Source organism: Pleurodeles waltl, chromosome 11, assembly GCF_031143425.1.
Source record: "Pleurodeles waltl isolate 20211129_DDA chromosome 11, aPleWal1.hap1.20221129, whole genome shotgun sequence".
Lineage (NCBI taxonomy): Eukaryota > Metazoa > Chordata > Amphibia > Caudata > Salamandridae > Pleurodeles > Pleurodeles waltl.
This window is the reverse complement of record NC_090450.1, coordinates 881,392,079-881,417,886: the sequence shown is the minus strand read 5'-3', so window position 1 is coordinate 881,417,886 and position 25,808 is coordinate 881,392,079. Positions and strand designations below refer to the sequence as shown.

Here is a 25,808-nt window from a genome sequence, read left to right as displayed (position 1 = left end):
AGCAGTTCCCATCTTGGCACATGCCCTTCCTTCTATGAGTGTCATAAGGTCAAGTACAGAACGATGCTGCATGACAATCATCCTTATGGCACACAGCTCTTCCTTTATGGCTGAAATCCATCTTTTGTCTTCATAATTTCCCATCTAGTCATTTGCAGCCTGAATAAATGGCAAAATACTGCCAAAATATAACCGAGCATCATTAAACAACCTCTTGGGGAACATCTTTCCAGGTGGTAGTGCCATGATATTCTGCAGCTCTTCTCTTTTGTGGTGATGAACACAAAACCATTGAACAGCTCATGGGGTGTTCATGTAGCATAGAAAGGCTAACTCCCGGAATTACCAAAGTGGGCATGCAAAGTCACTTGTGAATAGAGGCCTCTCCAGTTTGGCGGTAACTAAACATCAGTAGTTCTCCTCATTGCCAGTAAAAGCCCATGAGGCTGGAGGTACCCCCTTGCATGTCAGTGTTATCTATTGTGGCATTGCAGTTGATATTCTGTTCTACATTGACCCATGCTGTTTCCTCTGAAAAGTAAAGCAACAGATGTTAATCTCATGACTATCTGAGGACTCACAATACTATCCATCGAACTATATCGCGCAACAATATCATCCCATATGCGCGCACACGTTTTTATTGCATCCTGATTAATATCAGTAACATCCCATAAAGACATAACCCTACAGGAAAATTCAATTTCAGAATGCCATTTATCATGGGCATAAACTGATCGAGTAACTCTAAATCCTGCCCTACAAACACAATCTGGAGGTAAGGGATTTACTAAATAATTATTACACTCAGTGGGCTGGAGTGTTACTCCTCAAAACCTAAAACCATTTGTATCCATTCTGCAGTGTTAGGACAACCTGTTTTCCTCATCCATGCTACATCATCCTTAATGAACTGCCTGCCTGGAAGAATATATAAAACTTCTGCTAAGGAGTTCATATTTTGTAACATGAACTAGAAAGCTTATTACCCTAATGTGTTGGTTGCATTCGGGCCATAATCCTAGACAGGTAGAGATGTAAAAGGCATAAAGCTGTACCTAGGTATACTTCTTTAGTTAAGTGCAACCTATCTGATCCTGTGGCAAAAGTAATTAATGAGAACATAAAACATGATTCATTGGTATATTCTAATCCTATGTGTGACGTGCTGATACCACATAATCTAATAACCTAGTATGAATATTATGAGAAACATTAATATGGAAAGACAGCTCTCTATGCAAGTGTATGGCATTAGAACTAAAACCTACATTACTATAAAGAAGCAATACTAGAAATGATAGTGTCAAAAGACAAAAAAAAGAAAACAAAAATAAATAACTTTTGTTTTGCTTGTTCAAACAATTATCCACGAGAATAGTGGGAAGGGTGTGTTTTCACAGTCGCAATCTTCTTCCCCCTTTTGTTCCATTTACATTGCTGGTGGTACTTGGTGCGATACAAGATTCATCCAAACCTCCGATAGATGGAGCCAAGGCTTTGTGCCATCTATCTTGAGGGCAGTGGGAGTGGCCAACGTTACAGTAAATGGACCGTGCAAATTTCAGATCTTTCCGGTTCCGGACAAAGTTCCTCACATACACCTCATCGGCGATGTGCACAATTGGGAGGTCAACCTCAGTGGTGGCACACTTTTCCTTTCCTTTGGTTACCTGTTTAGAAATGAACGTTATAACTTTTGATAACTCAGAGAGATAGACATGCATTTCATTGTTCAAAATCTCAGCTGTACTCCCTGTACCTTACTATTAGTGGCAAGTATTTGTGTATTTATACCTCTTCCTGTTACTGTCTGATTGGGTGCCAGTTGGTGATCAGAACTAGTTGTGTTCCTAAGGGAGATTAGTGCTAATGGTAGGCAATACAACCATTTTTTTTTAATGCAACATGGCGCATAGCTTGCTGATCTTATTCTTCAATAAGCCATTTAGGCGCTCAACAATGCCATTGCTCTGGGGATGCTAAACAGTAGAAAGTTTATGCTTTATCCCGAATATTATCTTGAGATGAGTGAAAATCGCATTAATAATGTGCATGCCGTTATCAGATCTTATCCCTTCTGGAAATCCCTAGCAGGAGATTACCTCACAAATCAGAAACGTAGAAGCTGATTTAGCATTACAGTGAACAGGCAGTCCTAGTTCAGTCCTTTGGGAAAAAGGACAAACCACAACTATGAGATACCAATAGTTGTTGCACCTGTCTATCATGTCCACAAAGTCAAAATGGAGAGCCTTAGAAGGACCTTGTGGTCGTGGTATAGTAGCATTTATCACATTCAATGTGGGCTTTGGAGAGAATTGCTGACAAGCAGTACAGTTAAATGTACATGGGAAGCATATCATACAAGTTGGGAACAAACCGATCTTGTTATATTTGCATAGACAAAGGATCTCTTAAGATATGGGCTGGTAAGTGCCATTGATCCATAGCTATCATAAGTAAAGCCTGAGGCATCACTGGTTTACCTGTAAATATTTGTCAATAGAGTAGTTTGTCCCCTGACTGGGACCACCCTGTAGTTTCCCATAACTGTTTCTCCTGCAATGGAGCAGTTTCTTGTAAATCTCAAAGATGTCAATGTGCTGTATCAGCATAAGGAGGTGTAACATTATCTGTGGTAACGTTTGATTCTGACTTGGATGGCGAGACAGTCTGAGCCAATAAAACAGGGACATGTTGTGAACCTGATTGCACAGATGGAAGGACAGACACAAAATCCTGTCCATTTGTATGTGCTGCATATTTCACAACTGCCACTACTTGTGGTAGAGCAAGTGCCTGTATAACATGCATAACAGGATTCCTGTCTGACTTCAGGAAGCCTCTCCTGCTCCATTTCATAATGCTGGAATTTACAGTGGTAGTTACATAAGCCGAATCTGAATAGATTATAATGACTTTTCCTGTTCCTTGCTTAAGAGACGCCATCAAGGCTAGCAATTCTGCTGCTTATGCAGAATAATGTACTGGCAGTGTTAACTGCTCCACTATATGGAGCGTCTGAAAAATCATGCGGTTGTACCCTGACTAATGCTGCACCTGTGTGACTTGTGTATCCTGATCAACAGTAGAGGAACCATTGACAAAATAGACAATACTGCTGGGAATAGGATGCTCTATTGCTTGACTAGATTCATTCCTTCTTTAACAGGTTCTAGCGAAGTCATTTTTGAAGCATACAGCCGCTCTTCAGCAGTTACTTGTCAACTAGAAGCTGATGATAACTGTCCTATGTAATGGACCTCCTCCTGACAATATTCAACTTTGACTTTCTCTACCTTGTATCCTTTCTGTGCGAGAGTAACCAAAAGAGATATAGGCCCTCATTATGTGTTTGGTGGTATTTCAGCTTGAGGGTGCCAAAATACCGCCAGTGGTGGCGGTATCCTGACTGCCGAATCATGAGTCACACATGGGTGACTGCCAAAATACGGTCGGATTTCAAACACCGCCAGGGCAGGAGAGAGGTGGTTTCAACACCAGCACCGTCATGACTCCGCTCGCCATATTACGAGGCAAATTACTACACAGCGGTCACTGCACGGCAGTGAACCATCAGGGTGCTGTCGTTACCAGTGGGGGACTGGGCCGATGAAGACAATCGCCTGTGGTGGCGGTCAGGTTCGCAGCGGCCGCCACCGCAGTCATCTGCTCCCTACCAGACAACCTCTTCGATGTGGGCTGTGGTGTTGTCCAGACAGGTAGGTGGGATGACTGTAATGGGTGGTGGTGTGGGGGTTTGCAAAAAGTGTATGTTTGTGCGAAAACCCTGACTGTTTGCACCCTTGTAACAGTGGCTGGACTGGCGGAGGTGTGGCTGTTTCCTATCAGCCACATCGCCATGCTCATTATGGGGTGATCTTCACCACCAGGACCGCGGTGGTCCTCTGACCGCCATACACGTAATAAGGGCCCTAGTATCTTTTCTACATTGTTGTTCTGTAGGACTGCAAATTAAAATGTCATCGACATACTGAGGTGTGACACATCATTGTGCACCATCATGTTGAAAATGCAGGAGGATTCACAGTACTGCTGAGGCAAACGAGAATACAAATAACGAGTCCCATGAAACAAGAACGCCGTCAAATAATGACTGTCTGGATGGAGAGGTGTGCTAAAGAAAGTATTCTTGAGATTTATGAAAGAGAAAAATTTTGCATCCTGAGAGATATTTGTCAAAATAATGGAAAGGTCGGTAACAATTGGAAATTCTGGTACTACTACATTGTTCAAAGGAGGCAGGTCTTGAATCATACTCCAAGTATTACTCTTCGATTTCTTGTCCGGATAGTTCAGAGTGTTACAAGGAGACACTTCATGGTAAATTAGTCCTTGCTCTAACAACTCCTGTATAGTATGAGTGATTCCCTCATCTGCTTCTTTAGAAAGGGGATAATGCCTCACCCTACTTCAATGTAATTCTGAATGGAGTAGCAGTACAAATAAGACCTACATCATGGGGACCCTTAGCCCATAAGGTGCCTGGTACTTGGGAAAGATCTGCATCCCTAATAGAATCAAAGGTTCTACTTAGTTTGGGCATCGTTGGTTCCAGTATTGTCCTCAGCTGTATGTCTTCCTGAGAGACTATAACAGTTTTTTTAGAATCATCAAATAATTGATCATCCAGTATTTCCTTGATTATTTAACTGGCTCAGTGAATATAAAACATGCCCCAAAGACATGGTTGTGATCACAGGCTTCCAAAGCACCATAGGTCATTGTTAACTCTAAGGTCTCTATTTGCAGTATCAACTCATTGTCAAATATCCAAGAATCTTGCCCTTGTTGTCAGAAAAGGAACTCTTTGGGTAACTGAACCTCTCTTCACAATAACTCTGGTATACGCTGTGGTAAATGTTTCTATATTAATGGGTCGAGCTCTAGTTTGATCTCCAGTGGAAGTATCTACTGTTATAGTCATGATCCCAGAAGGAGTAACTCCAGGAGTAGAACATAACATATGATACCATCAGGCACAAAATAAATTGTCATATTTAATTTAGCCAGATTTCTCCCCAATAGATTAGTTGAGGCAGCTGGAGAGAATAGTAAACAGGCATCAGTGTATCTCCTTTGTATTTTCATTTCCACTTGTTTAGTAAACGGAACCCACATTAACACCCCAGAGGATCCTTGTGTGTGTCCATTGATCTATTAGAAATGGGAAGGTCTCCCGCTCTAATACAAGATCGGGTTGCTCCTGTGTCTGTGAAGAATTCATACCTTTTATTAGTGATTTTTATTGTCACAGTGGGTTCCTCATCTGGCCTATGCGTCACTGACCGTGCTGGACACATGAGACTACCCTGTGGGCACCCTCATTGCATATATCCTCTCACTTAATTTGTTTGGAAGACATTTCCTCCCCTTGCAGTCACACTTCCCTGTTCACTTTGAGGTAGAGTTGCCATTGGGGGTACTTGATAACTTTGCTGTGGTGGCATTTGTTGTAGTGAGGCATTACTGGTTGCTGCACATTTTGTGGTGGCGCCTGAGGTACAAATATTATTTGCAGATTTGACTGTGGCTACAGTACTGTATTACCTGGCAGACTGTAAAACCCTGTCCTATTTTGTTCTTTTCATCTTTTAGCCCTGCAATCTTTAATGAAATGTCTAAATCTGTGACAATAATTACATCTTTGATTTATCATCTGGGGACCTATCCTGCCCCTTCCTTTATCCCCTTGTCCTTCTCTACTAATTCCTTGTGCCCTTACACTATCCTGCTGTTGTGGGTACTATTGTTGGGCTGTCACTGGGACCAGTCCCACAGACATTGGGTGGTGGTTACTACTACAGCCCTACCAATTGTTCCCCTTTTTTGCCAGCGTTTGCTACACCAGCTTGGCTGCTGCCTTTTTTGTTACCTCCTTTGTGTTTCTCTCCTTCTGTTATTATTTTTTACAAAAATGTATTATATGTGCTCGTCTCTCTGTCCATGGTATGGCTTCCAGTGCCACTGTATTATCAAGATTATTCTGCACATCAGTGGATAAACCCTTCTTCACCACATTTTAAAACAATATTGTATTCACCCTGTTACTTCCCAACCCTGACCTACTTCTTGAATCACATTTTTCTTTCACCTTACTGAGAAACTGAGTGGGGTCCTTATTCGGATTGACTGAGTCTTCAGGGACCCGATGTCTGGCCTATCAGGATACATCTTCCTCAGCTGATCCCAGTCTACTCTCTGAACTAAATTGAATTGGGATCCATCATGCCTAGCCTCAGTGAAGATACATTTCTCACTCCAGCCTTATGGAAAACAGTATCTGTCTCATCTTCTATAAGAGAGCTAAGTAAACTCTTTTTGTCACCTACTGATAGGATTATGCCTGCAGTTTGTTTCTCCCAAGGACCTAATCCATTTCTCTGCTTTCTCTGTAAGCGGCTTTAGCAACTTTTTAAAATTCTCCTTGTCCATTTGTGTCCAAGGAACATAATGGGGGGGCCCGGGTCCCTTACAGATCAGGGCATTCGACATATGGAAATAACAAGATGTTGGGAGTTGTGCTGCCTGGCATATTGTTTCCACACATGCAAACTTTTCCGCATATAGGGATTTCCCCAATCTGGATCACCCTCACTGTAAAGAATGCAATCCTCAGCATTTGCTATGTATTGTGGATCAAAATACCCTTCCCATCGCTGTGGATTCATCTGCAGGGCTAAACCTTCAGTCCGTCCTGCTAAATTATCCACATAACGCTGTACACACTTTCCCCCTGGGCAGCTATCTCACTAGGGATGAGATCAGTGCCACATAGAACTGATTGAACACTCATCTGCTGCATTGGTCTATCATGTAGTGTCAATCCTCCTATAGCTTCATAAGATCCCATCCTGGGATCTGGATGACCATGTGTTCTATGAAATTACAACCGCTCAAGCTCTGTTACTTCGGATTTCCTAGTTTTAGAGAACATATCATGGTCCCCTTCTCTAGTGTTGGTGTGATTAGGAAATCCCATTGTTCCCTTCGTATAGTCAAGATTGATAACGGGCCTTTCTAGAGTGTTAATGTCATAAGTAGGGTGCCTAGCCTCTGGAGGTTGAAAGCATTTCACCTATGTTGCCTACATGACTATGTATTGACTCCACTCTATTGGCCATCTTCCCAAAACTTCCCTGAATCTGCCCTGACAGATTATCACAATATCGGTCTCTCCTTGCTTCTCTTGCATTTCTTCGATCCTCAATTTGTGATGACCATTCCTGAACACTCTCTGGTGAAACTATTACACTCCCCTTCTCCTTCTGCCAAGGTGGTAGATTATCTTTTGTCCTAAAATCCTCATCTCTTTCTCGGGATACTAGCCATTGCCCATACTAACAGTCCTGCCTACATAGTAATTCCATCTAGCATCATCTACATGTCTGTGTTGTGGACCAGACATCCACTCCTTAACTACCCTTACTGTTATATCTCTCTTCTGTAACAGATGCGATGTTGTGGATGAAACAAGTGAATGTTCGTCACTGTCACCTGGACCCTGCTCTTCACGTCTGTCCTCTTGGGTAGAGCCTGGGACTAAATGTAGTGTGAACTGTGCTTCTAATTGTGCTAAAAACTGAGAGTAACCCACCCTTACTTATTGTCTGGGAGCACTCATGTGTTTCTGTTTTGACATTTGTGGGGCAACACTAGGGGATCTCTTTAGAGATTGTGAAGGCGTCTAAGCCTCAGCTTCCAGTAGCTGCACCAATGGATAAATACCTAGTACCTTAGGAGAAATATTCGTAGTCATATGGAGGTGGGAGAGCAGACTTAGGTACTAGATGTGTCTGCATTGTAAGAGTCCTTAGAATTTTCACAAAAGACTCGCCATAAGGTCAATGTGGCTTTCCGCTTCAGTAATTTAACTCCTGCATATTTACTCTTCAGATGTGTAATGATGTGTTATAGTAGCTTATCATCAATACCCCTTCTTTTGGCGAGGGATGTGTATGTTTCTGTGTGGTGTTAAACCATTCCTTACAATACTTTTGTAACCTTTTCTGATCACCTGGCAAGGACTTTTGCAGGTGTTCTAAGGGAGTCTCAATAGTCCCCTGAATTCCTTGCAGCTTTTATAATCTAATCTTTTATCTGTCTACTCAGTGTTTTTTAATTTCTTACACATGTCCTCACAAACAAGAATTCTGTCAATTTGTCTTTTCAGTTAAATATTTAAACATTGTACGTCACAACTGTATTACACAACCTCACTCTATGGCCACATTTCTATATACATGCATACATGTGCATTTCTCATCAACATATTTTAAAAATATAAGCAGTGCAACTACTTTAAAATGTTAATCACAATTATTTGACTCTAAACTGTAAACTAAGTTGATAGTTGCTGGTCACTTTCCTCTGCGCCCAAGAGAGGATAACCCTCAAACCATGCGTCTCATAGACCATAGAATGACTTCTGGACATTAAGTCCAGGACTGTGATTTGAGTATTAAGATTTTATTTAGAGGTAAAGTTTAGCAATATTGGCTTTTCAGCCGTCCCTCTGTGTCAAAATATTGAAACACATTTAGGACTCCCAACTTTGAATCACCCACATTGACCACTTCCAGTTTACATTGGGGTAAACACTCTACTGACTACGCAGCACCTTCACTTGCAATCAATAGCATTATTTACATTTTACCTATGTTTACCATTGCCAAAGAGACAAGTTACATATTATACAAAACATGGAACGGAGTCTGCATTATCCTTACCTTAAAGAAGGCAACTCCGGGTCCTATCCGCCCCGTGTCTGCTTACCTCATCAAAGATGCACAATAATTTATGCAGCAGAGGTAGGTGGTATTCCGACAGCAGCAGTTGGTTGAAGATAAATGAGACTCTGTGTCTTTAATAAAAATAAGGCTTTCCGTCTTAAAATACTAGGAAAATCTACATTTTATGGCAAGACTGGAGGCCCATATTATGCTTGTTTAAAGCATATCAGTTATAACAGATGAAGCAGTTCAACAGGTTTACAATAAAAGGTTCTAAATGTAGTATCATTAGACCAATCCGCAGATCTCAGAATGTCCTCTAAACGGGAACCTGCTGAAAAGGCTTTAGAAGCTATAGCAGTGTAAGTAGAATGGGCCCCAAAATGGAAGTGTCAATACCAGCTAGAGACATGACACATTTGACCCACCGGGCAAGTGTAGGGGAGGAGACTGGAGCGTGGGATCTTTGGAAAGATATGAAGAGTTGTGATTGAGAGGACGTTCTGAGATGTGTTGTTCTTTCCTCATAAACTTTAAGGTTAAGACAATTTCCAACACCGAGATTTGATTGAGAGGGAAAGTAAGGGTAAAATACTGAAGATAAATTTGTTTTGGTACATCTATGGATGTTAAATAGAATGCCTGTGGGAGTGAAAAAACGTGCGGAAATATCTAAAGCTGTAACATCAGATAAACATTTAATAGAGATTAAACATAAAAGTATTGTCAACTTGACTGAACACATTTTCAAACACAGCAGTTGATTTGTTGGCCATGAAATAAACAATTGCGAAACTAGATTGACATCCCACACTCGGCTATATTTTGGAATAGGGGGATTGGAGACTTTTACTTCCTTCAACAGGCGACAGGTGAATGGGTGTTCTACGATCGGCTTCCCATTGATGTATTTGTGATTGATGGAAATAGCAGAACGATAAAGGTTTATTGCACGATATGTCATACCTGTACCTGCTTGAGACATGAGAAAATTCACTGTGAAAGCTATATTTGTTGTAAAGGGATTAACAGATTTTCCCAAACACCAGTTAGACCAAAGAGACCAGGCAGATCTATAGGCCTTAGTAGTGCCTGGGGCCCAAGATTTGCTGATATAGTGAGAAGCTTTTGCCGAAATACGTGGATAACAGAAGGAACCCCCAAAATCCTCCAGGCTGTTAGGGATGGGAGTTGTTGAGAATCAAGTTGTGTCTGTGTTCCTCCGGACTGAGACGAAGGTCCGGAAAGATGGAAGGAGAAGGGGGAAATTTGTTGACAATTCCAGAAGAGGGGAAAACCATACTTGAGATTTCCAAAATGGAGCTGCGGTGACCACCGAAGCTTTTTGGCGTCGGATCTGAGCAAGGACTCTGTTGATCATTATGAAATTGGGAAAAGCATAATTGTGAAACTGGGACCATTCTTGAAGGAAAGCATCCGTTGCTTAGGCAAGAGGCTCTGGACGCCAACTGAAAAACTTGGGAAGTTGGCGGTTGAGGGGGGGATGCAAAGAGATATATTTGAAAGGGGTCCCTTTTGTGATGAAGTAGTTTGAAGACTGAAGAATGAAGTTTCCAGTCGCTGAAGTCATGTAGATGACGAGAGTGCCAATCTGCAATGGATTTGAGAGAGCCTGGTATATATTTTGCACGAACCGAGAGTTTGTGAAGAAGACAGAACTCCCAGAAGCTTTTTGCTAACTCTGCTAGGTGCTTTGATTCTGTTCCACCTAAATGGTTTATGTAACAAACTGCTGACAGATTGTCCATTCTGAGAAGAATGGAGCATTGGATTCTGTTCTTCTTAAAGCATTTGATGGCAAAGGAACCTGCAAGCATCTTTAAGCAGTTGATGTGCAGTGAGGAATCCCGAGGAGACCCTGAACCTCCAGTCAATATCGGACCACACTCGGTGCCCCAACCTGTCAGGCTTGCATTGATTTCTAACACTTGATCTGGGTCCGAAGCAAAAATGGTTCTGCCATTCCAAGCATATAAATGGTCTAGCCACCATTGAAGCATTATTTTGGACTCTTGGTCTAGAGGAACGGAGTCTGAATAAGCAAGACCTTTGCGGAGATGGCAACTCTTCAGTCTGTAAAAAGTTCGATAATGCAATGGTCCTGGGAAAATGTCCTGAATCGATGAGGAAAGCAGACCGACAATCCTTGGAAGAGATCTGAGGGAAATATTTGGGAGTTTCAGAGTATGAAAAATTTCTTGTTTGGTAGCGTGAACTTTGGACTGAGGAAGATGTAAAGCAGGGTCTAGAGAATTTATGAAAAACCCGAGGCATTCCATCTGTTGAGCCGGGACCAGACAGATTTGTCTTTGTTTATAGGGAACCCAAAATCCATTGAGAGAGAGGTGATAGCAACTTGAGCATGAAGGGATTGAAGATTTTGGCACATCAGGATATCATCCAGGTAAATGATTAGTCTTATATCTTGGGCCCTGAGAAAGGATACCACTGGCTTCATTAAGCTTGGTGAAACACCAAGGTGCGGAAGATAGTCCAAAAGGAAAGGAGGAAAACTTATATATTTTCCCTTGCCGTTGAAATTGGAGGAATTTCTTGTGGTCGCAGTGTATGGGCACGGCAAGATATACGCATCCTGGAGGTTGAAACGGACCATCCAATCGTACTGAAGCAAAGAGTCCCGCAAATCAATTATAGTTTCCATCTTGAAATGTCCGTAAATGACAAATTGATTGAAAGCTTTAAGGTTTATGACTAGTCTGAATTTTTTCTTTTTCCTTTTTTTTTTTTTTTACTAAGAAAAGTGTGCTTGAGAAGCCTAAGGGATGGGGATGAGAGAGCTCAACTGCTCTTTTTTATAATGGGGAAGAAATTTCCTGGGAAATGGGAAGAGATGTTTCTCTTGACAACTTGAGGGAGGGGATTGATGGTGGCTATTTCATAGAACTGTACGAAATACCTTAATAGCCTTGGACTGTGGCCAAAACCCAAGGGTCTGAGGTAATCGTACACCACTTATTTAAGAAGAACTGCAAGCAACCCCCTACGGAAGAAGGGCCAGAAGATAGACTTACCTGAAGATTGAGAGAATCTGAAATATCTCTGGTGACTACCTCGGAAAACCTCTGAACGTAGTGGGTAGAATTGAGGCCGTAAGTCTTGGAATGATGTGCAAAGGAACCTTTGTATTATTGGCCGGTAAAGCGGTTCCTGCCTCTACCAGCCCTGGCAAAAACCAGGTTGGAAAAAAACGTTTTTGAGGGATTTCTAGGCTTTGTTGAGGAAAGAGAAGGCTGTAACATACCTTCCTAACTCCTTAATAAAGGAGTCACCAAATAAAAGTTTATTCGCCATAAGGCCAGAATCCAAAGAAGCCAGGTAGGCCAATTTGGGGTCTAACTTTAGTAACAAGCCTTTGCGACGTTCGTGAGTAATGGGTGAATTTGCATTTCCCAGTACACAAAAGACTTTCAGGACCCACATTGAGAGTTCATCAGTGTCAATATCCGCTTTGTCTAATCTTGCGGTTTTGGCGATGTTAAAAAAAAAAAGGAACAACTATGTTGAGCAATTTGTCTTGACATGTGGACCAAGCTTTGTCCACGCCTTTCAGAGGATCCTTCCCAAACTTGGAAAAGAAAGTCAGCATGTTGGAATCTATGGAGGAGGTGGAAGTAATATGGAAAGATAAGGAATGTCTGTGACATTCTGACCTGAGTTTTGCTCTGGTCTGTTTATCCAGAGGAAGGCGCCGTTTAGCTGCGATATATTCACTCACATGGTCTGAAGGGATCCATTCGGTAGAATTCAAATGATGAATTAATTGAGATCAAACATGGGCTTACCATCAGAATCCAGAATAATCTTTGAGGTAAGAGTCATGGAAGGACAGGAAAAGCTTCACAATTTTAGATTAAGGTGCAGACCAAATATCTGAATCATCCCCAACATTGGGGTCATTATCAGTGTCACCTTCTGCCATATCATCATCTGTATCCTGGATTCTAGTAATAACGATCTTTTCATGACTGTTATGTAATGTTAGATTTTTGGTCTTTGACTTTGCGCCAGAGATAGATGGAGAATTCCCCTCCTTGGAAGGACGCCATGGAGGAACTTCATACTCAGTCACCTGTGGGACATGCTCACAAATCCCAAGCGCAGTCTTTTTATAGGTTCATTCTTTGATGTAAAGGCTTCTATAGCCGTGCGCTTTCTGCTTTCCCCCGCAGATAGAGCCGTTTTGGACTAAGACACCCAATTCAGAACAGTATTCTCAAATTGTTTAGTGACTTTATTCATGGAAAATTAAACAGCTTGTGCAACAGAAGATTATATAAAGTCATTTAGATTATCCTTAAAATCCTATTCATTATCTTCAGTTTCCTCAGAAAAAGAGGATTATAAGGTTCCATTATGAAATTGATTAAAGTTGATAAAATTTCATAAAAATAAAATATAATAATAAAATATATGGTGAATTGTGAAGTTAAATAGGTTAAAACAACAAAAAGCCACAGGAAAATATTTTTTCCTGCTTCAGAGGCACCTCCCCAACAGGAAAACCCAGTCCCAGTCTGAGGTGGGCATGTGAAAGGGTGGATGAAAACCCAAGGCCGCGCCCCCAAGGTCTGACTTGACAAGCTCGATATAAGGGAGGCGAAGAGATGGAAAGCGGGCATGGATCCAAGGCCGGATGACAGAAAGGCCAGTTGAGGAATGCAGGATGGTGGTATTGGTCTGAGAACTGAAGCAGGAGAGAAAAAAACACCACAGCCTTAGAAGAAAAAATATATACTGCGCCTCACTGAAAAACGGGTGCAAGCATAAAGGAAGGGAAAGACAAGGGGCCAAATGCACGCACATGCGCTGTAAACGAGCATGGTAAAAGCACAACGGAAGTGGTTACAAGATAATAACAGCTGTGAAAACGACACAATAAACAACATATTTTGCAGTAAAAGTTTGAAAGATCGACTGCCTCTGGAGTCATCCCGCGTAGTGCATCTCTTCATAGTAAGAAGGGTGGTTTCCTTGCATTTGCCAGATTTACTTATGTCTGTGATTTACCAACGATGTAAACCAGTATTTATATACATTGACCAAGGTTGATTGAGGGAGCTGTGTTTTGAAAAATGCTGCCTTCTCATATGTAAGGGCCAGGATAATTTCCTGCGCATTATGAGCTGGGTGAGGGTGCTAGACCTACAGATCCTGTGGGGAATTGGTGAAAGTACTGCTTGCTTTTGGAAATATGTAATTTACTAATCACGCCCTTGCTCCGGATTCATAACCTGTCATCCTTCTCTCCCTTCCTGAGCGATACTTTGGTATTATGCAGGACCAGGAAGAATCAAAGAGCTCTGTGCTCCTCAGAGGCGACCAGACGTGCACACTGTGCCAGTTGGAGGACTGCACCGCTGAACCTCTTTAACCCAGCCGATAGCTACAACGCACAAAGATCAGGAAGCTGGCATGCACCGGACTACTCAAGGAGGGGGGAATAAACTAAACTCTACTCATTGTTGTCTTGTGTTTTTTAAAGTGGATTTTATTGGGGGTTTTTTGCGTGCGAAAAACAGCAATCTTTATCATTAAGTACAAGATATTTAGGTGATCAGCCAACAATGCTGTTTTAATTGCTTCTGTAATACATTACAATCCCATTCAAACCTCTCCCCCACCACTCCCCGTTGTGCCTTCCTCCTTTGCTGCATAATAATTACATAGTTCAGGTGTGGCCTATTGCTACTAGATCTTTCAGGTAGTCTTCAGAGGCCCCCTGCTTCTGTAAGGGAGTTTTATGCCAAGATCATCAGATATATCAGTTATTCCGGTAGGGAAGTCAGAACATGCTTGGGATGTTTGTCTGCTGTTATGAGGCTCTTAATGTGTTCCCAGTGGGGAGGGGTCTGGGTGCGACAAGCTTTCCACCAATGCTTCGCACACCCTGACCATTTCCATGGGTCCCCACCTACTTTTGGTTTCTCGTAACACGACTGACCCTTCGTACCCAGCCCATCTCACAAGCTCTTTTCTCCCCATAACCACCCTTGGTCCCTACTGAGCTTTCCAATTGTTTGTAATCTTCCGTTTTGCAAGCAGGAATGCTAGACCTTGGAATCTGCTTATAGCTTTGTTTTTAGCATTTATGTGGGAACCAGTTTAAAAGACAATGTTGTGGGATGCATTGTACCTCCCTTTCAGATGTTATCAGTGAGGGTGTCTGCAATGCCCTCCAAATAGGGCGTGAGCTGTGGGCAAAATCAAAACATGTGCAAGAAATCGGCCTCCTCAAGCCCCCCCCACACACACATCTTAAGCATCTAGCACTTGTGTGAAAATAATGATTAATATGTCCTGGTGTGAGATATGCTCTATGTATTACTTAAAAATGTATTAGCTTAAAGTGGGTGTCTCTTGATACTTTGGGTACCCGTTCTAATATGTTGTTCCAATCTTTATCTGGTGTGGGGTTTCCGATATCAGCGTCCCACCTGGATCTAAAAGAACAGGGTGTGTACAAGCATATCACCCCTGATCCATCTATACAAACGGGTTACAGCCTTAAATGTCCCATATGAAGTGATAATGTAGGAGCAGGTCTTGTGGTGTGGTGGTTCTGTCAGTCCTGCCTCCCAGTGTTTGCGCACCACAGATTTCACTGCCCCGTGCAACAAGAACTGACATCTGGGCAAGTCATGGTCCATTCGGAATTCTCCGAATGGGAAGAGAGCCTCATCCCTGTATAGGTCGCTCAGCAATGTTGCTCTCGCCTCTACCCATGACGCTAGTCCCCGCCATTCACCGCCATCAAGCAAATTCTCTAAGTGTATCATAGGGATATCCTGCAAGTACAGGATGCTCTTGTTAGTTTTCTGCAGGCAGCGTGCCCTGCATCGGCACAGCACTAAAAACTTTGTTGAGTCCCTCTCATTGTGTGCTTAAGCTTCATTAACACTCTAATTAGTGTCTGGGTGTCCAAGATACCGGGGCTCAAATCGCTTCTGGGTGTCAGTCTGCCTGCTGTCCATTGCGTCACCCACTGGAGCTGTGCTGCCAAATAATAAGTCTCAAAATCTGGCACTGCCAGGCCTCCATCACTGATCGGTCTTATTAAAGTAGGTAAAGCTAGCTGTCTGCTGCCCGAGCCCCAGAGAAAAGTTACTAAGAGGGAATCCAGCTTCCTAAATATCCACACTGTTAGTACAGAAAAGTAATAGAATAGGCGCGGAAGAGCTATCATCTTTAGTCAGTAGAATTGTGAAAAGGTTTTATTCCCAGGTATTGTAAGCAGTTAGGCTCCCATTTCATCCCTATCACATTGGATGGGTGGCAGTGGCCCCTAAGAGTGGGGAAGACTTGTGATTTTTGCCAGTTGACTCTCAATCCTGAGTACTGTTGAAAGCGATCTAACTGTGCCTCGGCATTGGTCAGAGCAGTTGTAATGTCATGTAAAAAGATTAGAAGTTCCTCAGCATATAAGGCGATATGGTGGGTGCCCCCCCACCCCGCCCCACCCCATGCATTTGATCCCCCTGTCGATGTCTCCAGTTCCGGCAGAGCCAGCCAAGGGCTCCTTTGCTAGCGCAAGTAATGGTGACAGTTTGCATCCTTGTTTGGACCCTCTGCCCACCGGATAACACTCTGACACATATCACCCTGTGCGTACCCTGGCAGTGGGGGCTGTATACAGAAGCTTAGTTTAAACAGTAAAGTTCGCCCCCAGATGAAACCGGTTCATGACTGGGTAAAGGAAGACTCATTGTGCACTTGTGTCATTTTTTTCTGTTTGGCCGCTTTCAAGAAACTCCAAACAGTTTAAGAACCAGCAAATGCAGGTAGCTGTTATATCAAGCATATTATACAGGGAGTGCAGAATTATTAGGCAAGTTGTATTTTTGAGGATTAATTTTATTATTGAACAACAACCATGTTCTCAATGAACCCAAAAAACTCATTAATATCAAAGCTGAATATTTTTGGAAGTAGTTTTTAGTTTGTTTTTAGTTTTAGCTATGTTAGGGGGATATCTGTGTGTGCAGGTGACTATTACTGTGCATAATTATTAGGCAACTTAACAAAAAAAAAATATATACCCATTTCAATTATTTATTATTACCAGTGAAACCAATATAACATCTCAACATTCACAAATATGCATTTCTGACATTCAAAAACAAAACAAAGACAAATCAGTGACCAATATAGCCACCTTTCTTTGCAAGGACACTCAAAAGCCTGCCATCCATGGATTCTGTCAGTGTTTTGATCTGTTCACCATCAACATTGCGTGCAGCAGCAACCACAGCCTCCCAGACACTGTTCAGAGAGGTGTACTGTTTTCCCTCCTTGTAAATCTCACATTTGATGATGGACCACAGGTTCTCAATGGGGTTCAGATCAGGTGAACAAGGAGGCCATGTCATTAGATTTCCTTCTTTTATACCCTTTCTTGCCAGCCACGCTGTGGAGTACTTGGACGCGTGTGATGGAGCATTGTCCTGCATGAAAATCATGTTTTTCTTGAAGGATGCAGACTTCTTCCTGTACCACTGCTTGAAGAAGGTGTCTTCCAGGAACTGGCAGTAGGACTGGGAGTTGAGCTTGACTCCATCCTCAACCCGAAAAGGCCCCACAAGCTCATCTTTGATGATACCAGCCCAAACCAGTACTCCACCTCCACCTTGCTGGCGTCTGAGTCGGACTGGAGCTCTCTGCCCTTTACCAATCCAGCCACGGGCCCATCCATCTGGCCCATCAAGACTCACTCTCATTTCATCAGTCCATAAAACCTTAGAAAAATCATTCTTGAGATATTTCTTGGCCCAGTCTTGACGTTTCAGCTTGTGTGTCTTGTTCAGTGGTGGTCGTCTTTCAGCCTTTCTTACCTTGGCCATGTCTCTGAGTATTGCACACCTTGTGCTTTTGGGCACTCCAGTGATGTTGCAGCTCTGAAATATGGCCAAACTGGTGGCAAGTGGCATCGTGGCAGCTGCACGCTTGACTTTTCTCAGTTCATGGGCAGTTATTTTGCGCCTTGGTTTTTCCACACGCTTCTTGCGACCCTGTTGACTATTTTGAATGAAACGCTTGATTGTTCGATGATCACGCTTCAGAAGCTTTGCAATTTTATGAGTGCTGCATCCCTCTGCAAGATATCTCACTATTTTTGACTTTTCTGAGCCTGTCAAGTCCTTCTTTTGACCCATTTTGCCAAAGGAAAGGAAGTTGCCTAATAATTATGCACACCTGATATAGGGTGTTGATGTCATTAGACCACACCCCTTCTCATTACAGAGATGCACATCACCTAATATGCTTAATTGGTAGTAGGCTTTCGAGCCTATACAGCTTGGAGTAAGACAACATGCATAAAGAGGATGATGTGGTCAAAATACTCATTTGCCTAATAATTCTGCACTCCCTGTATATGATGAAGGTGTGTTAGGTTTTTACTGTAATCTCACCCAAGGAAGCAGAATCTAAAATGTCCAATCCTCACAGAAATTATTTGATTAAAAGGGATATAGTGGAGAAATACCCAAGCTGCTCATAATTACCAAATATAGCTGATTCAGAGAACCAATGGTATCAGGGAAACCAGTTAATCCTAACGTCTGGATAGCTGAACAAGAGCAGGGACCGAGAAAGTTTGGAAGTTAAATTAGCATATCATTCTATGCCATTTGATGAGTTATTGTGACACACAATGTTGCATGTGGAAGTATGAATAACTATGACATTGAACTCTGCCTGGAGAGGACCGGCCTGAAGCCAGCTTTTCATACAGTGCTGCTCATATTATTATTTATAATGGGTAGGGGAGATAACCATACTGTATCAGCCACTTATGGATTTAACTAAAAGCAGACTAGGAAGCCTTAGAGAGAGATGGTCCAGGGACATAGAAAGAGAATTGAATGAAGAAGACAAACTTGATCCTGAGTTAAGCCCACAAATTTCTAGAAAGACGGGATTGAAATTGCTAAACTTTAATAGACAGTACTTTACTCCCAATTGTGAACAAAATATACCCTGCTTCATCTACCTTTTGTCCTAGTTGTGATCTAGGTTTTCTGTCATAATGGGATATTCTGGGGAGACCATGAATATTATCAGTGTGTGACAGGAGCAACTAGCTTACTGAAGCTTAAGTTATGCATTCTGGGTCTTCTGCTGCTTTCTCAATGTGGATTTGGACCTAATGATCACCAAGAGAAATAAAGCCGTGAACTAGAAATCCGTGGGTGCCCTTAACTTTGAAATGTGGAAAAATATATTGAAACAAATTAGTGATTGGGCCTAATCAAACAATTGTTGATGATAGACACCACTGAATTCCATCTAATATGATGAGACCAGCAAAGGGTGTCAGCTCATTGTTAATAGTCAATACATGGTAAGCATATACTTGTAGAATCACTAATCAAAGACAACCCACTGACCAATATGAATAAAGTATGTTAATGGTCAACAACACACTACTGGATACAACCACATGATCCTGAACTATGAAAATGTCTCTGAAAGCACAATTACAGTCAGGCACACTTGATGAGGAGGCTATCCTTGTGAGCCTGTCAGATTAACGCTGCACAACCATTGTTAATTGTACAAATGCATGCTGATGTAGTGATCATGCTCCAAGGACTCACCAAGATCGATTGTTTTTTTTTTTTTTTTTTTTTTTTACATTCTTGTTATGTTTGGTTGATTGTAAAGTCGCTTTGATGTTGTCCTTTAATTCTTATTATAAATCCGATGTGTGGAACGTGTCTAGAATCAATAAGAATGTGCGTTCTCACAATGCATACTGTAAATTAGTGACTGACATTCATCCATATTTTTTCATTTGTTTTATTTTATGTTAATTTAGAGAGGGTATTGAAATGTTTTTTTTTTAAAACGAAGAGGTGTTAGAATACCGCTGTATGAATTAATGCATTAATCGCAGTTTACTCCTTTCATACTCTTTCATCTTTTCAGCCTTATCCAGTCAAGAGGGAGCAGAGGAAGAGGTTCTTGACGCTAGTAGCGTGTTGGAGGTTTTGCGAATGTACAGATGGCAGATCAACTCATTTGAAGAGCAGGTAATTTACCTGGAGAAGCTGAACTTATTGCAGTCAAATATCTTTGTAAAGCTGATTTGATTATAGGTTCACTTTTTCTAATGCACACCAGAGTAGTAGTCTGGGCTTTTGAAGCTATCCAGAGTGTAGCACATTTTTAGATTGAAGTATAATCAATGCAATATATGAAAACAGAAAACTATCCGTCTTATTTGCGATCCTACTGGAACAAGCAGCATTATTGTTAACAAATACAGGCTTGTTTCATCCAGACACAAAAATATTTTTGTCTACAGTTTGTGCACAGCACAGTCCCTTGTGCCAGTTGATGGGTTTACTTTTAAACTGAAGCACCAATAAATGGTATTAGCGTAGTAGAAACTATTAATACAGTTATAAAATGCCATTGCCTATATTGCTGCTGCCTTTGAAGGCAGACTGTCCATCTTCCAGCACTACTTTCCAGAGCCCAGGAGGAGGGGCTCCAACATAGTATGAGCACCTATCAGTGCAAGGGAAGCCTGCTACACGGTACGCCTGTATCTCTAATGCTTGTGAAAGGAGACTCCATCTCCCAGCACTCCGTTCTTAGGCTCAGGAGGAGAGGTTTCAACATCATGTGAGCGCTTATCAGTGGAAGGGAAGCTAGTGGCATAGGACACTGTATCACTGCTGCCTGTGAAGGCAGACTCCATCTTATATCACTTCTTTCCCGAGGCCAGGAGGAGAAACCCCAACATCGTGTGAGTGCTTATCAGGGCAAGGAAAGTCCGGGGTGCAGGACGCACCCAGACAACCGCCCAAGTGAAGACGGGCCGAGAGCAGCCCTGTCGGCACCAGTCAGAGCCCAGAGGAGGGTTGGGCTGGGCCAAATATCTTGTCTTTTCGTTTCAGTTTTGTTTCCTCATTTCTTTGGCATCTTCTTTTTGGTTTATTTCTTCAACATTGGTGAAAATAAAACTTCCCCCTGCAGTAGCTAAGGCTCCGGGTAAGACTTCCACCCCTATAACTAACTTTTTTAACCAGTGCAGAGGGCGTTAATTGGCAAATAAAGTAACCCGGTTGAAGAGAGAATTGTAATTTGCCATCGGCCTTTGCCAGAATTACAAAGGAATTTATCATTAAGCGCCTCACCTTGAAGGAATTTCGGGGTCATAAGGACTGCTGCAGACACTGACGTCAATGGGTGTATGCAAGGCAGTTCTCACACTATCACCTTCACTTCTCCATCTAATTCATTTTTCCAACCACTGCTAAAGTGCAAACAGACTCTAGGACCTACTTCTAAAGTATTGAGTAGCAGCACACAGGGAGGGGCCATAGCTGTCAATGAACCATCTAAACAGTCTACTAAAAGGGTTAGAGATAGAAAATCCCTCCCTGTTAATTCAGAAGACTTTAAAACTCTACTTCCCTGCATGCGTGCTTTAGAAGCTTTAGCTAAGAACTCTTTAGATGCATTATCTTTGAGGCTAGCACTAGTGGAAAAATCCACTGTCAGTTGTTTATAAATATTGAAGTCTAACATTAGTTCTAACTCTGACTGTAGCTAGAAATCAACCCATGCCTCACCTCCCTTTGCAACAAATGCCAAATCACAACAAAGTTTTATTGAAAAGCAGGTTACACAGTGGGGCACTGGGAGTGTCATTGTTCCATCTTCTGCTATCCCTAGGGCAAACATAACCTTAACAACAGACAAGCAATGTGTGAGTGCCCTGGGATCTGCCACAGCTTGTGTGGTGGCTACATCTTTAGCTGTTCCTCTGGAAGCGCCCCCCTTTTTGTTGTGGTATTGACAAGTGTTCCACCACTAGATTAACCAGATCTTGAGACCTGGGAGAATTTGAAGAATAAATCACTATATTGAGTGGGCTAACTGAGGCCCTCTTTGACAATATAAAAATGGTCAGTTGGGGTAGAGTGGGTTGTCAAGGGGCGTTAAAGCATTTCCTGGTGACTGCATAATCATGCCTTTTTAGACACCTTATAGGAAAGTGCCCTTGTTGGATTGGTTACTCCCCCACTCTTTGCCTGATATTGATGTTGACTTGCCTGAGAGTGTACTGGGATCCTGCTAACCAGGTCTCACCACCAGTGTTCTTTCCCTTAAACTGTACCATTGTTTTCACAATTGGCCCTCCCCTGGCAAATAGATAAGTCCCTTGTAAAAGGTACCAGTGGTACCAAGGGCCCTGTGACTAGGGAGGGTCCTTAAAGCCTGCAGCATGTAGTGTGCCACCCTAAGGGACCCATCACCAAACACATGCACACTGCCAGTGCAGCTTGTCTGTACTGGTGGGGAGAAAAAGGTAAGGTCGACATGGCATCCCACCCAGGGTGCCATGCCCACCAACCACTGCCTGTGGCATAGGTAGGTCACCCCTCTAGCAGGCCTTACCGCCATAAGGCAGGGTGCACTCTACTACAGAGAGGGCATAGCTGCATGAGCAGTATGCCCCAACAGTGTCTAAGTTCATTCTTAGACATTGTAAGTGAAGTGTGGCCATATTGAGTATATGGGCTGGGAGTTTGTCATCACGAACTCCACAGCTCCAAGATGACTTCACTGAAGGCTGGGAGGTTTAGTATCGAACTTCTCAGCACAATAAACCCAGACTGATGCCAATGTTGGTTTTGTTATACAATGCACCCACAGGGCATCTTAGAGGTGCCCCTGTATTTTAACCAACCCTTTAACATAAGGCTGACCAGTCTGTGTCAGCCTGACACTAAAAGATAGGTTTCTGACCTCATGGAGTGAGATCCTTTGTGCTCTCTGAGGCCAGAAAGAAAGCATGCTCTGGGTGGAGGTGCTTTGCACCTCCCCCCTGCAGGAACTGTAACACTTGGCGGTGAGCCTCAAAGGCTCAGGCCACCTATAACAGTGCCCCAGGCCATTCCAGCTAGTGGAGATGCCCACCCTCCGGACAAAGCCCCACTTTTGGCGGCAAGTCCAGCGGCACAATTAGGTAAAACAGAGGAGTGACTGCTCCAGCTAGGACCACCCCTAAGGTGTCCAGAGTTGAAGTGCCTCCCTCCCTGCAGAATCCTCCATCTTGGTTTGGAGGCTGGAGAACAAAAGTGTTAGGAGTGTGCCACCCTCCCCCAAAGGGGGTGGGCACATGAAGGGTGTAGCCACCTCTGTAACGCCCCTAAATCTAGTATTTAGGGGCACCCCTGAGCTTAGCTCACCAGATTCCTTGTGACCTCAACAAGAAGGAGGACTGCTAAGCCGAACCCCCAGCAGTGAAGACTCCAACTGACTTGGCCCCAGCCCTACCGGCCTGCCTACAGCTTCATAGACTCTGCTACCAAAAGGCGACACATCCTGCAGGACCAGCCACCTCTCCAAACTCCTAGAGGACTGCCTGCCCACCAGAGGACTAAGAACTCCAGAGGACAGCAGCCCTGTCCAGAAGACACCCTCCAAAAAGTCTCCAGAACTGCCCTTGATCCACGAGTCCTGTCCACTCTGCACCTGACGCCCACTGCCCTTGTAAAGGTGGCCCACTGGTCCAGAGCAGGTCCCCAGGCAATGCCGATTTTGTGCCCACCCTGAGTTGACCCCTCCTGGCCAACACAGTGACGCCTGCAGCTTAGATCCGGAGGACCCCCCTAACCATGAGAAAACTGAACAAAGATTCCCGACGCCTAGAGGTACCCCTGCACCCACCTTGGGCAATCCGACCACTGGTTCAGCAATGATCAGCAGGAGGCCCTCCACCTTGTCCACCTAAATACCCCGGGCCTGCCCTCCAAAGGTGCAGGGGCTTAACCTGCTAGCACATCTGTTTCCGAGTGCCCCCAGTCTCCATAGGATCCCATTCTAAATCCAATTCCAACTTTTTTCAAAACTGCACTAATACTCCCCTTCCTTGCCAGGACTGTTCTGAAAATTGTACTGTCAACTTTTTAAAGTGAAAAGTGTTACTTTCCTGTAAACCGTTTTCTTTGCCAAATCTAAACAATGTGCTATTGATACATATGTTTTATACTTACTTGCAAATGTACTTACCTGCAACAAGATACGTTTGGTTCTAGAAATATAGTAACAAATTATATTTTTAAAATATAAATACATTGGCCTGGAGCACAAGAGAGCATTGGTATTATCTACTTTAGCCTCTGTTAAGATTCCTGGGAACCCCTGGACTCTGTGCACACTATATCTCATTTTGATAGTGTATATACAGAGCCAGCTTCCTAGACACCCAAATTGGTAGATACTATTATGTTAAGAACTTGGTCTCCAGATATCTCACCTCACCATGTTACTTCTCTTCCACTCGGTTATTTCTATTGCCCTGTGGCTTTTAGTAGATGGACAAGATCTCCCCATAGAGTACCTTTTATGCAGTTGGATGAAATTTGCCCTGAGGTCGCAACCCATAACAGAGTTTCACCATTGGCCTCACTGGAAGGTGTGAGTTGACTTACTAAGAGTATAGTGAAGGGTGGTCCAATTGATGATCTTATGGTTGCTGGAGATGAGCCAGTTACATCATACCCTAGGGGTTCTTTTGCTGCAACTAGACTTCATTCTTCCTCTCATTTTACTGGCTTGGATAATCATTACACTCAAACCTCGAGGGCAGAGGTCCCATTTTTCCAACCCCCACTGTAGTATACTATCTTGCAGGGTACTATCTGGCAGGGTTCATCTCTCAGACTGGTACAATTTTCTTTCTAAATTTTCTATTTTATGTTTTCAGGAAACATGGGTGTCTGAGTGTTTTCATAACAATGGTTTTAAGACATTACATTCAGCAGTTGTACCTTGTTTGGCAGGCAGAGCTAGACAGGTTTGGGGGGGGGAGGAGGGTGTCTTTTTATATTTCTTATTTATTGTCCGTCTCAGTCCCGAAGGTAGTGACAATTTTTCCAGATTTTCAAGTCATTGTTATCAACATTTCCTATAAGCTTAGTTTTGCTCTTGTTAACTTTTAGAACAATGCATTATTACAGGGCATATGTCAGTTGCAGTCACAAAGGTTTGCAGCTTAGTGGTCATGTATGATATGGATCTATTCCATTTTATCCTAATGTTTACGGAGCCATGTTGAATGATTTGATGTTGAACTATGATTTTGTTTTTGGTAATGAACTGTGTGCTCCTCACGCCCCATTTTACTGTACACATAATAGTAGAGTTTATAATATTGTTATATCAGCTTATCATACATGTTCCTACACTATTATCTAACTTCATTACTCACCCTATTTCGATTGAATGGTCACTACCCTCAATGTATTAATGTCAGTCTCCTGATGTGTGGCGAGGCCTCACACTGAGTGTAATGTCCGGATAGTTTGATTATAAATGGCATGAGGGGTATGGAATTCCTATGGCTTCACGCCCAGAGCACATTGTTTGGGGTCAAGGACAACAATTTTTCATATGTAATTTGTCCTTGGGACACGGAGGCCCAACCTCTTACAGCACAAACTCTTTGCCTGGCAGTTTACAGTACCACAATATGAATCTGGGAAGGCTACTGTATCCATATTTTTATGTTGTTGATTTATGGTTTGTTATTATTATGGTGAGCACTCTAGGTAAGTGTTGTAAGCTCTAACTGCACTACTGATAGTGGTTCCAGTATAAAAATGAGTAGACACATTTGCAAAGTTTACGAGTAAGAGTATACATATAATGCTTCCAGAATGCTGCCTGATTAGATGCAAATATTTACAAAAGCTTGAAAGTAAGATTGATGATTCTTTGCTTTCAAAATGAAGTGTTGACGAAAAATACAAGGATAAAATCTTTTGCTAAACTACTGTTAAATTTTTGGTGCCATTTCTTTGAAGCAGCATTTAGTAAGATGTGTTGATACATGCTAGTATTTCCAAAAATATTGATAGTGGAAGATCAGTGTAACCAGTTTCAACAAGATTATAAGAAACACAAAAACAAACAAGCACTGGCAAAACCAGAAGATCTGACATTAGTGCTCACCCTTTCTGTTTTTGTCAATGCATGTCATGTTTTGACTTG

General features: G+C 42.6%; 1 protein-coding gene across 4 annotated transcripts in view; it reads left to right on the top strand.

Annotated features, from left to right (window-relative positions):
• Positions 1-25,808, top strand: part of USP30 (ubiquitin specific peptidase 30) — a 461,500-nt gene that overhangs the window by 60,230 nt on the left and 375,462 nt on the right. For all 4 annotated transcript variants that reach the window (XM_069214769.1, XM_069214766.1, XM_069214765.1 and 1 more), the window contains one exon: positions 19,725-19,828. In XM_069214769.1, coding sequence (XP_069070870.1) covers positions 19,725-19,828 — 104 coding nt within the window. The remainder of the gene's footprint in view (positions 1-19,724; positions 19,829-25,808) is intronic.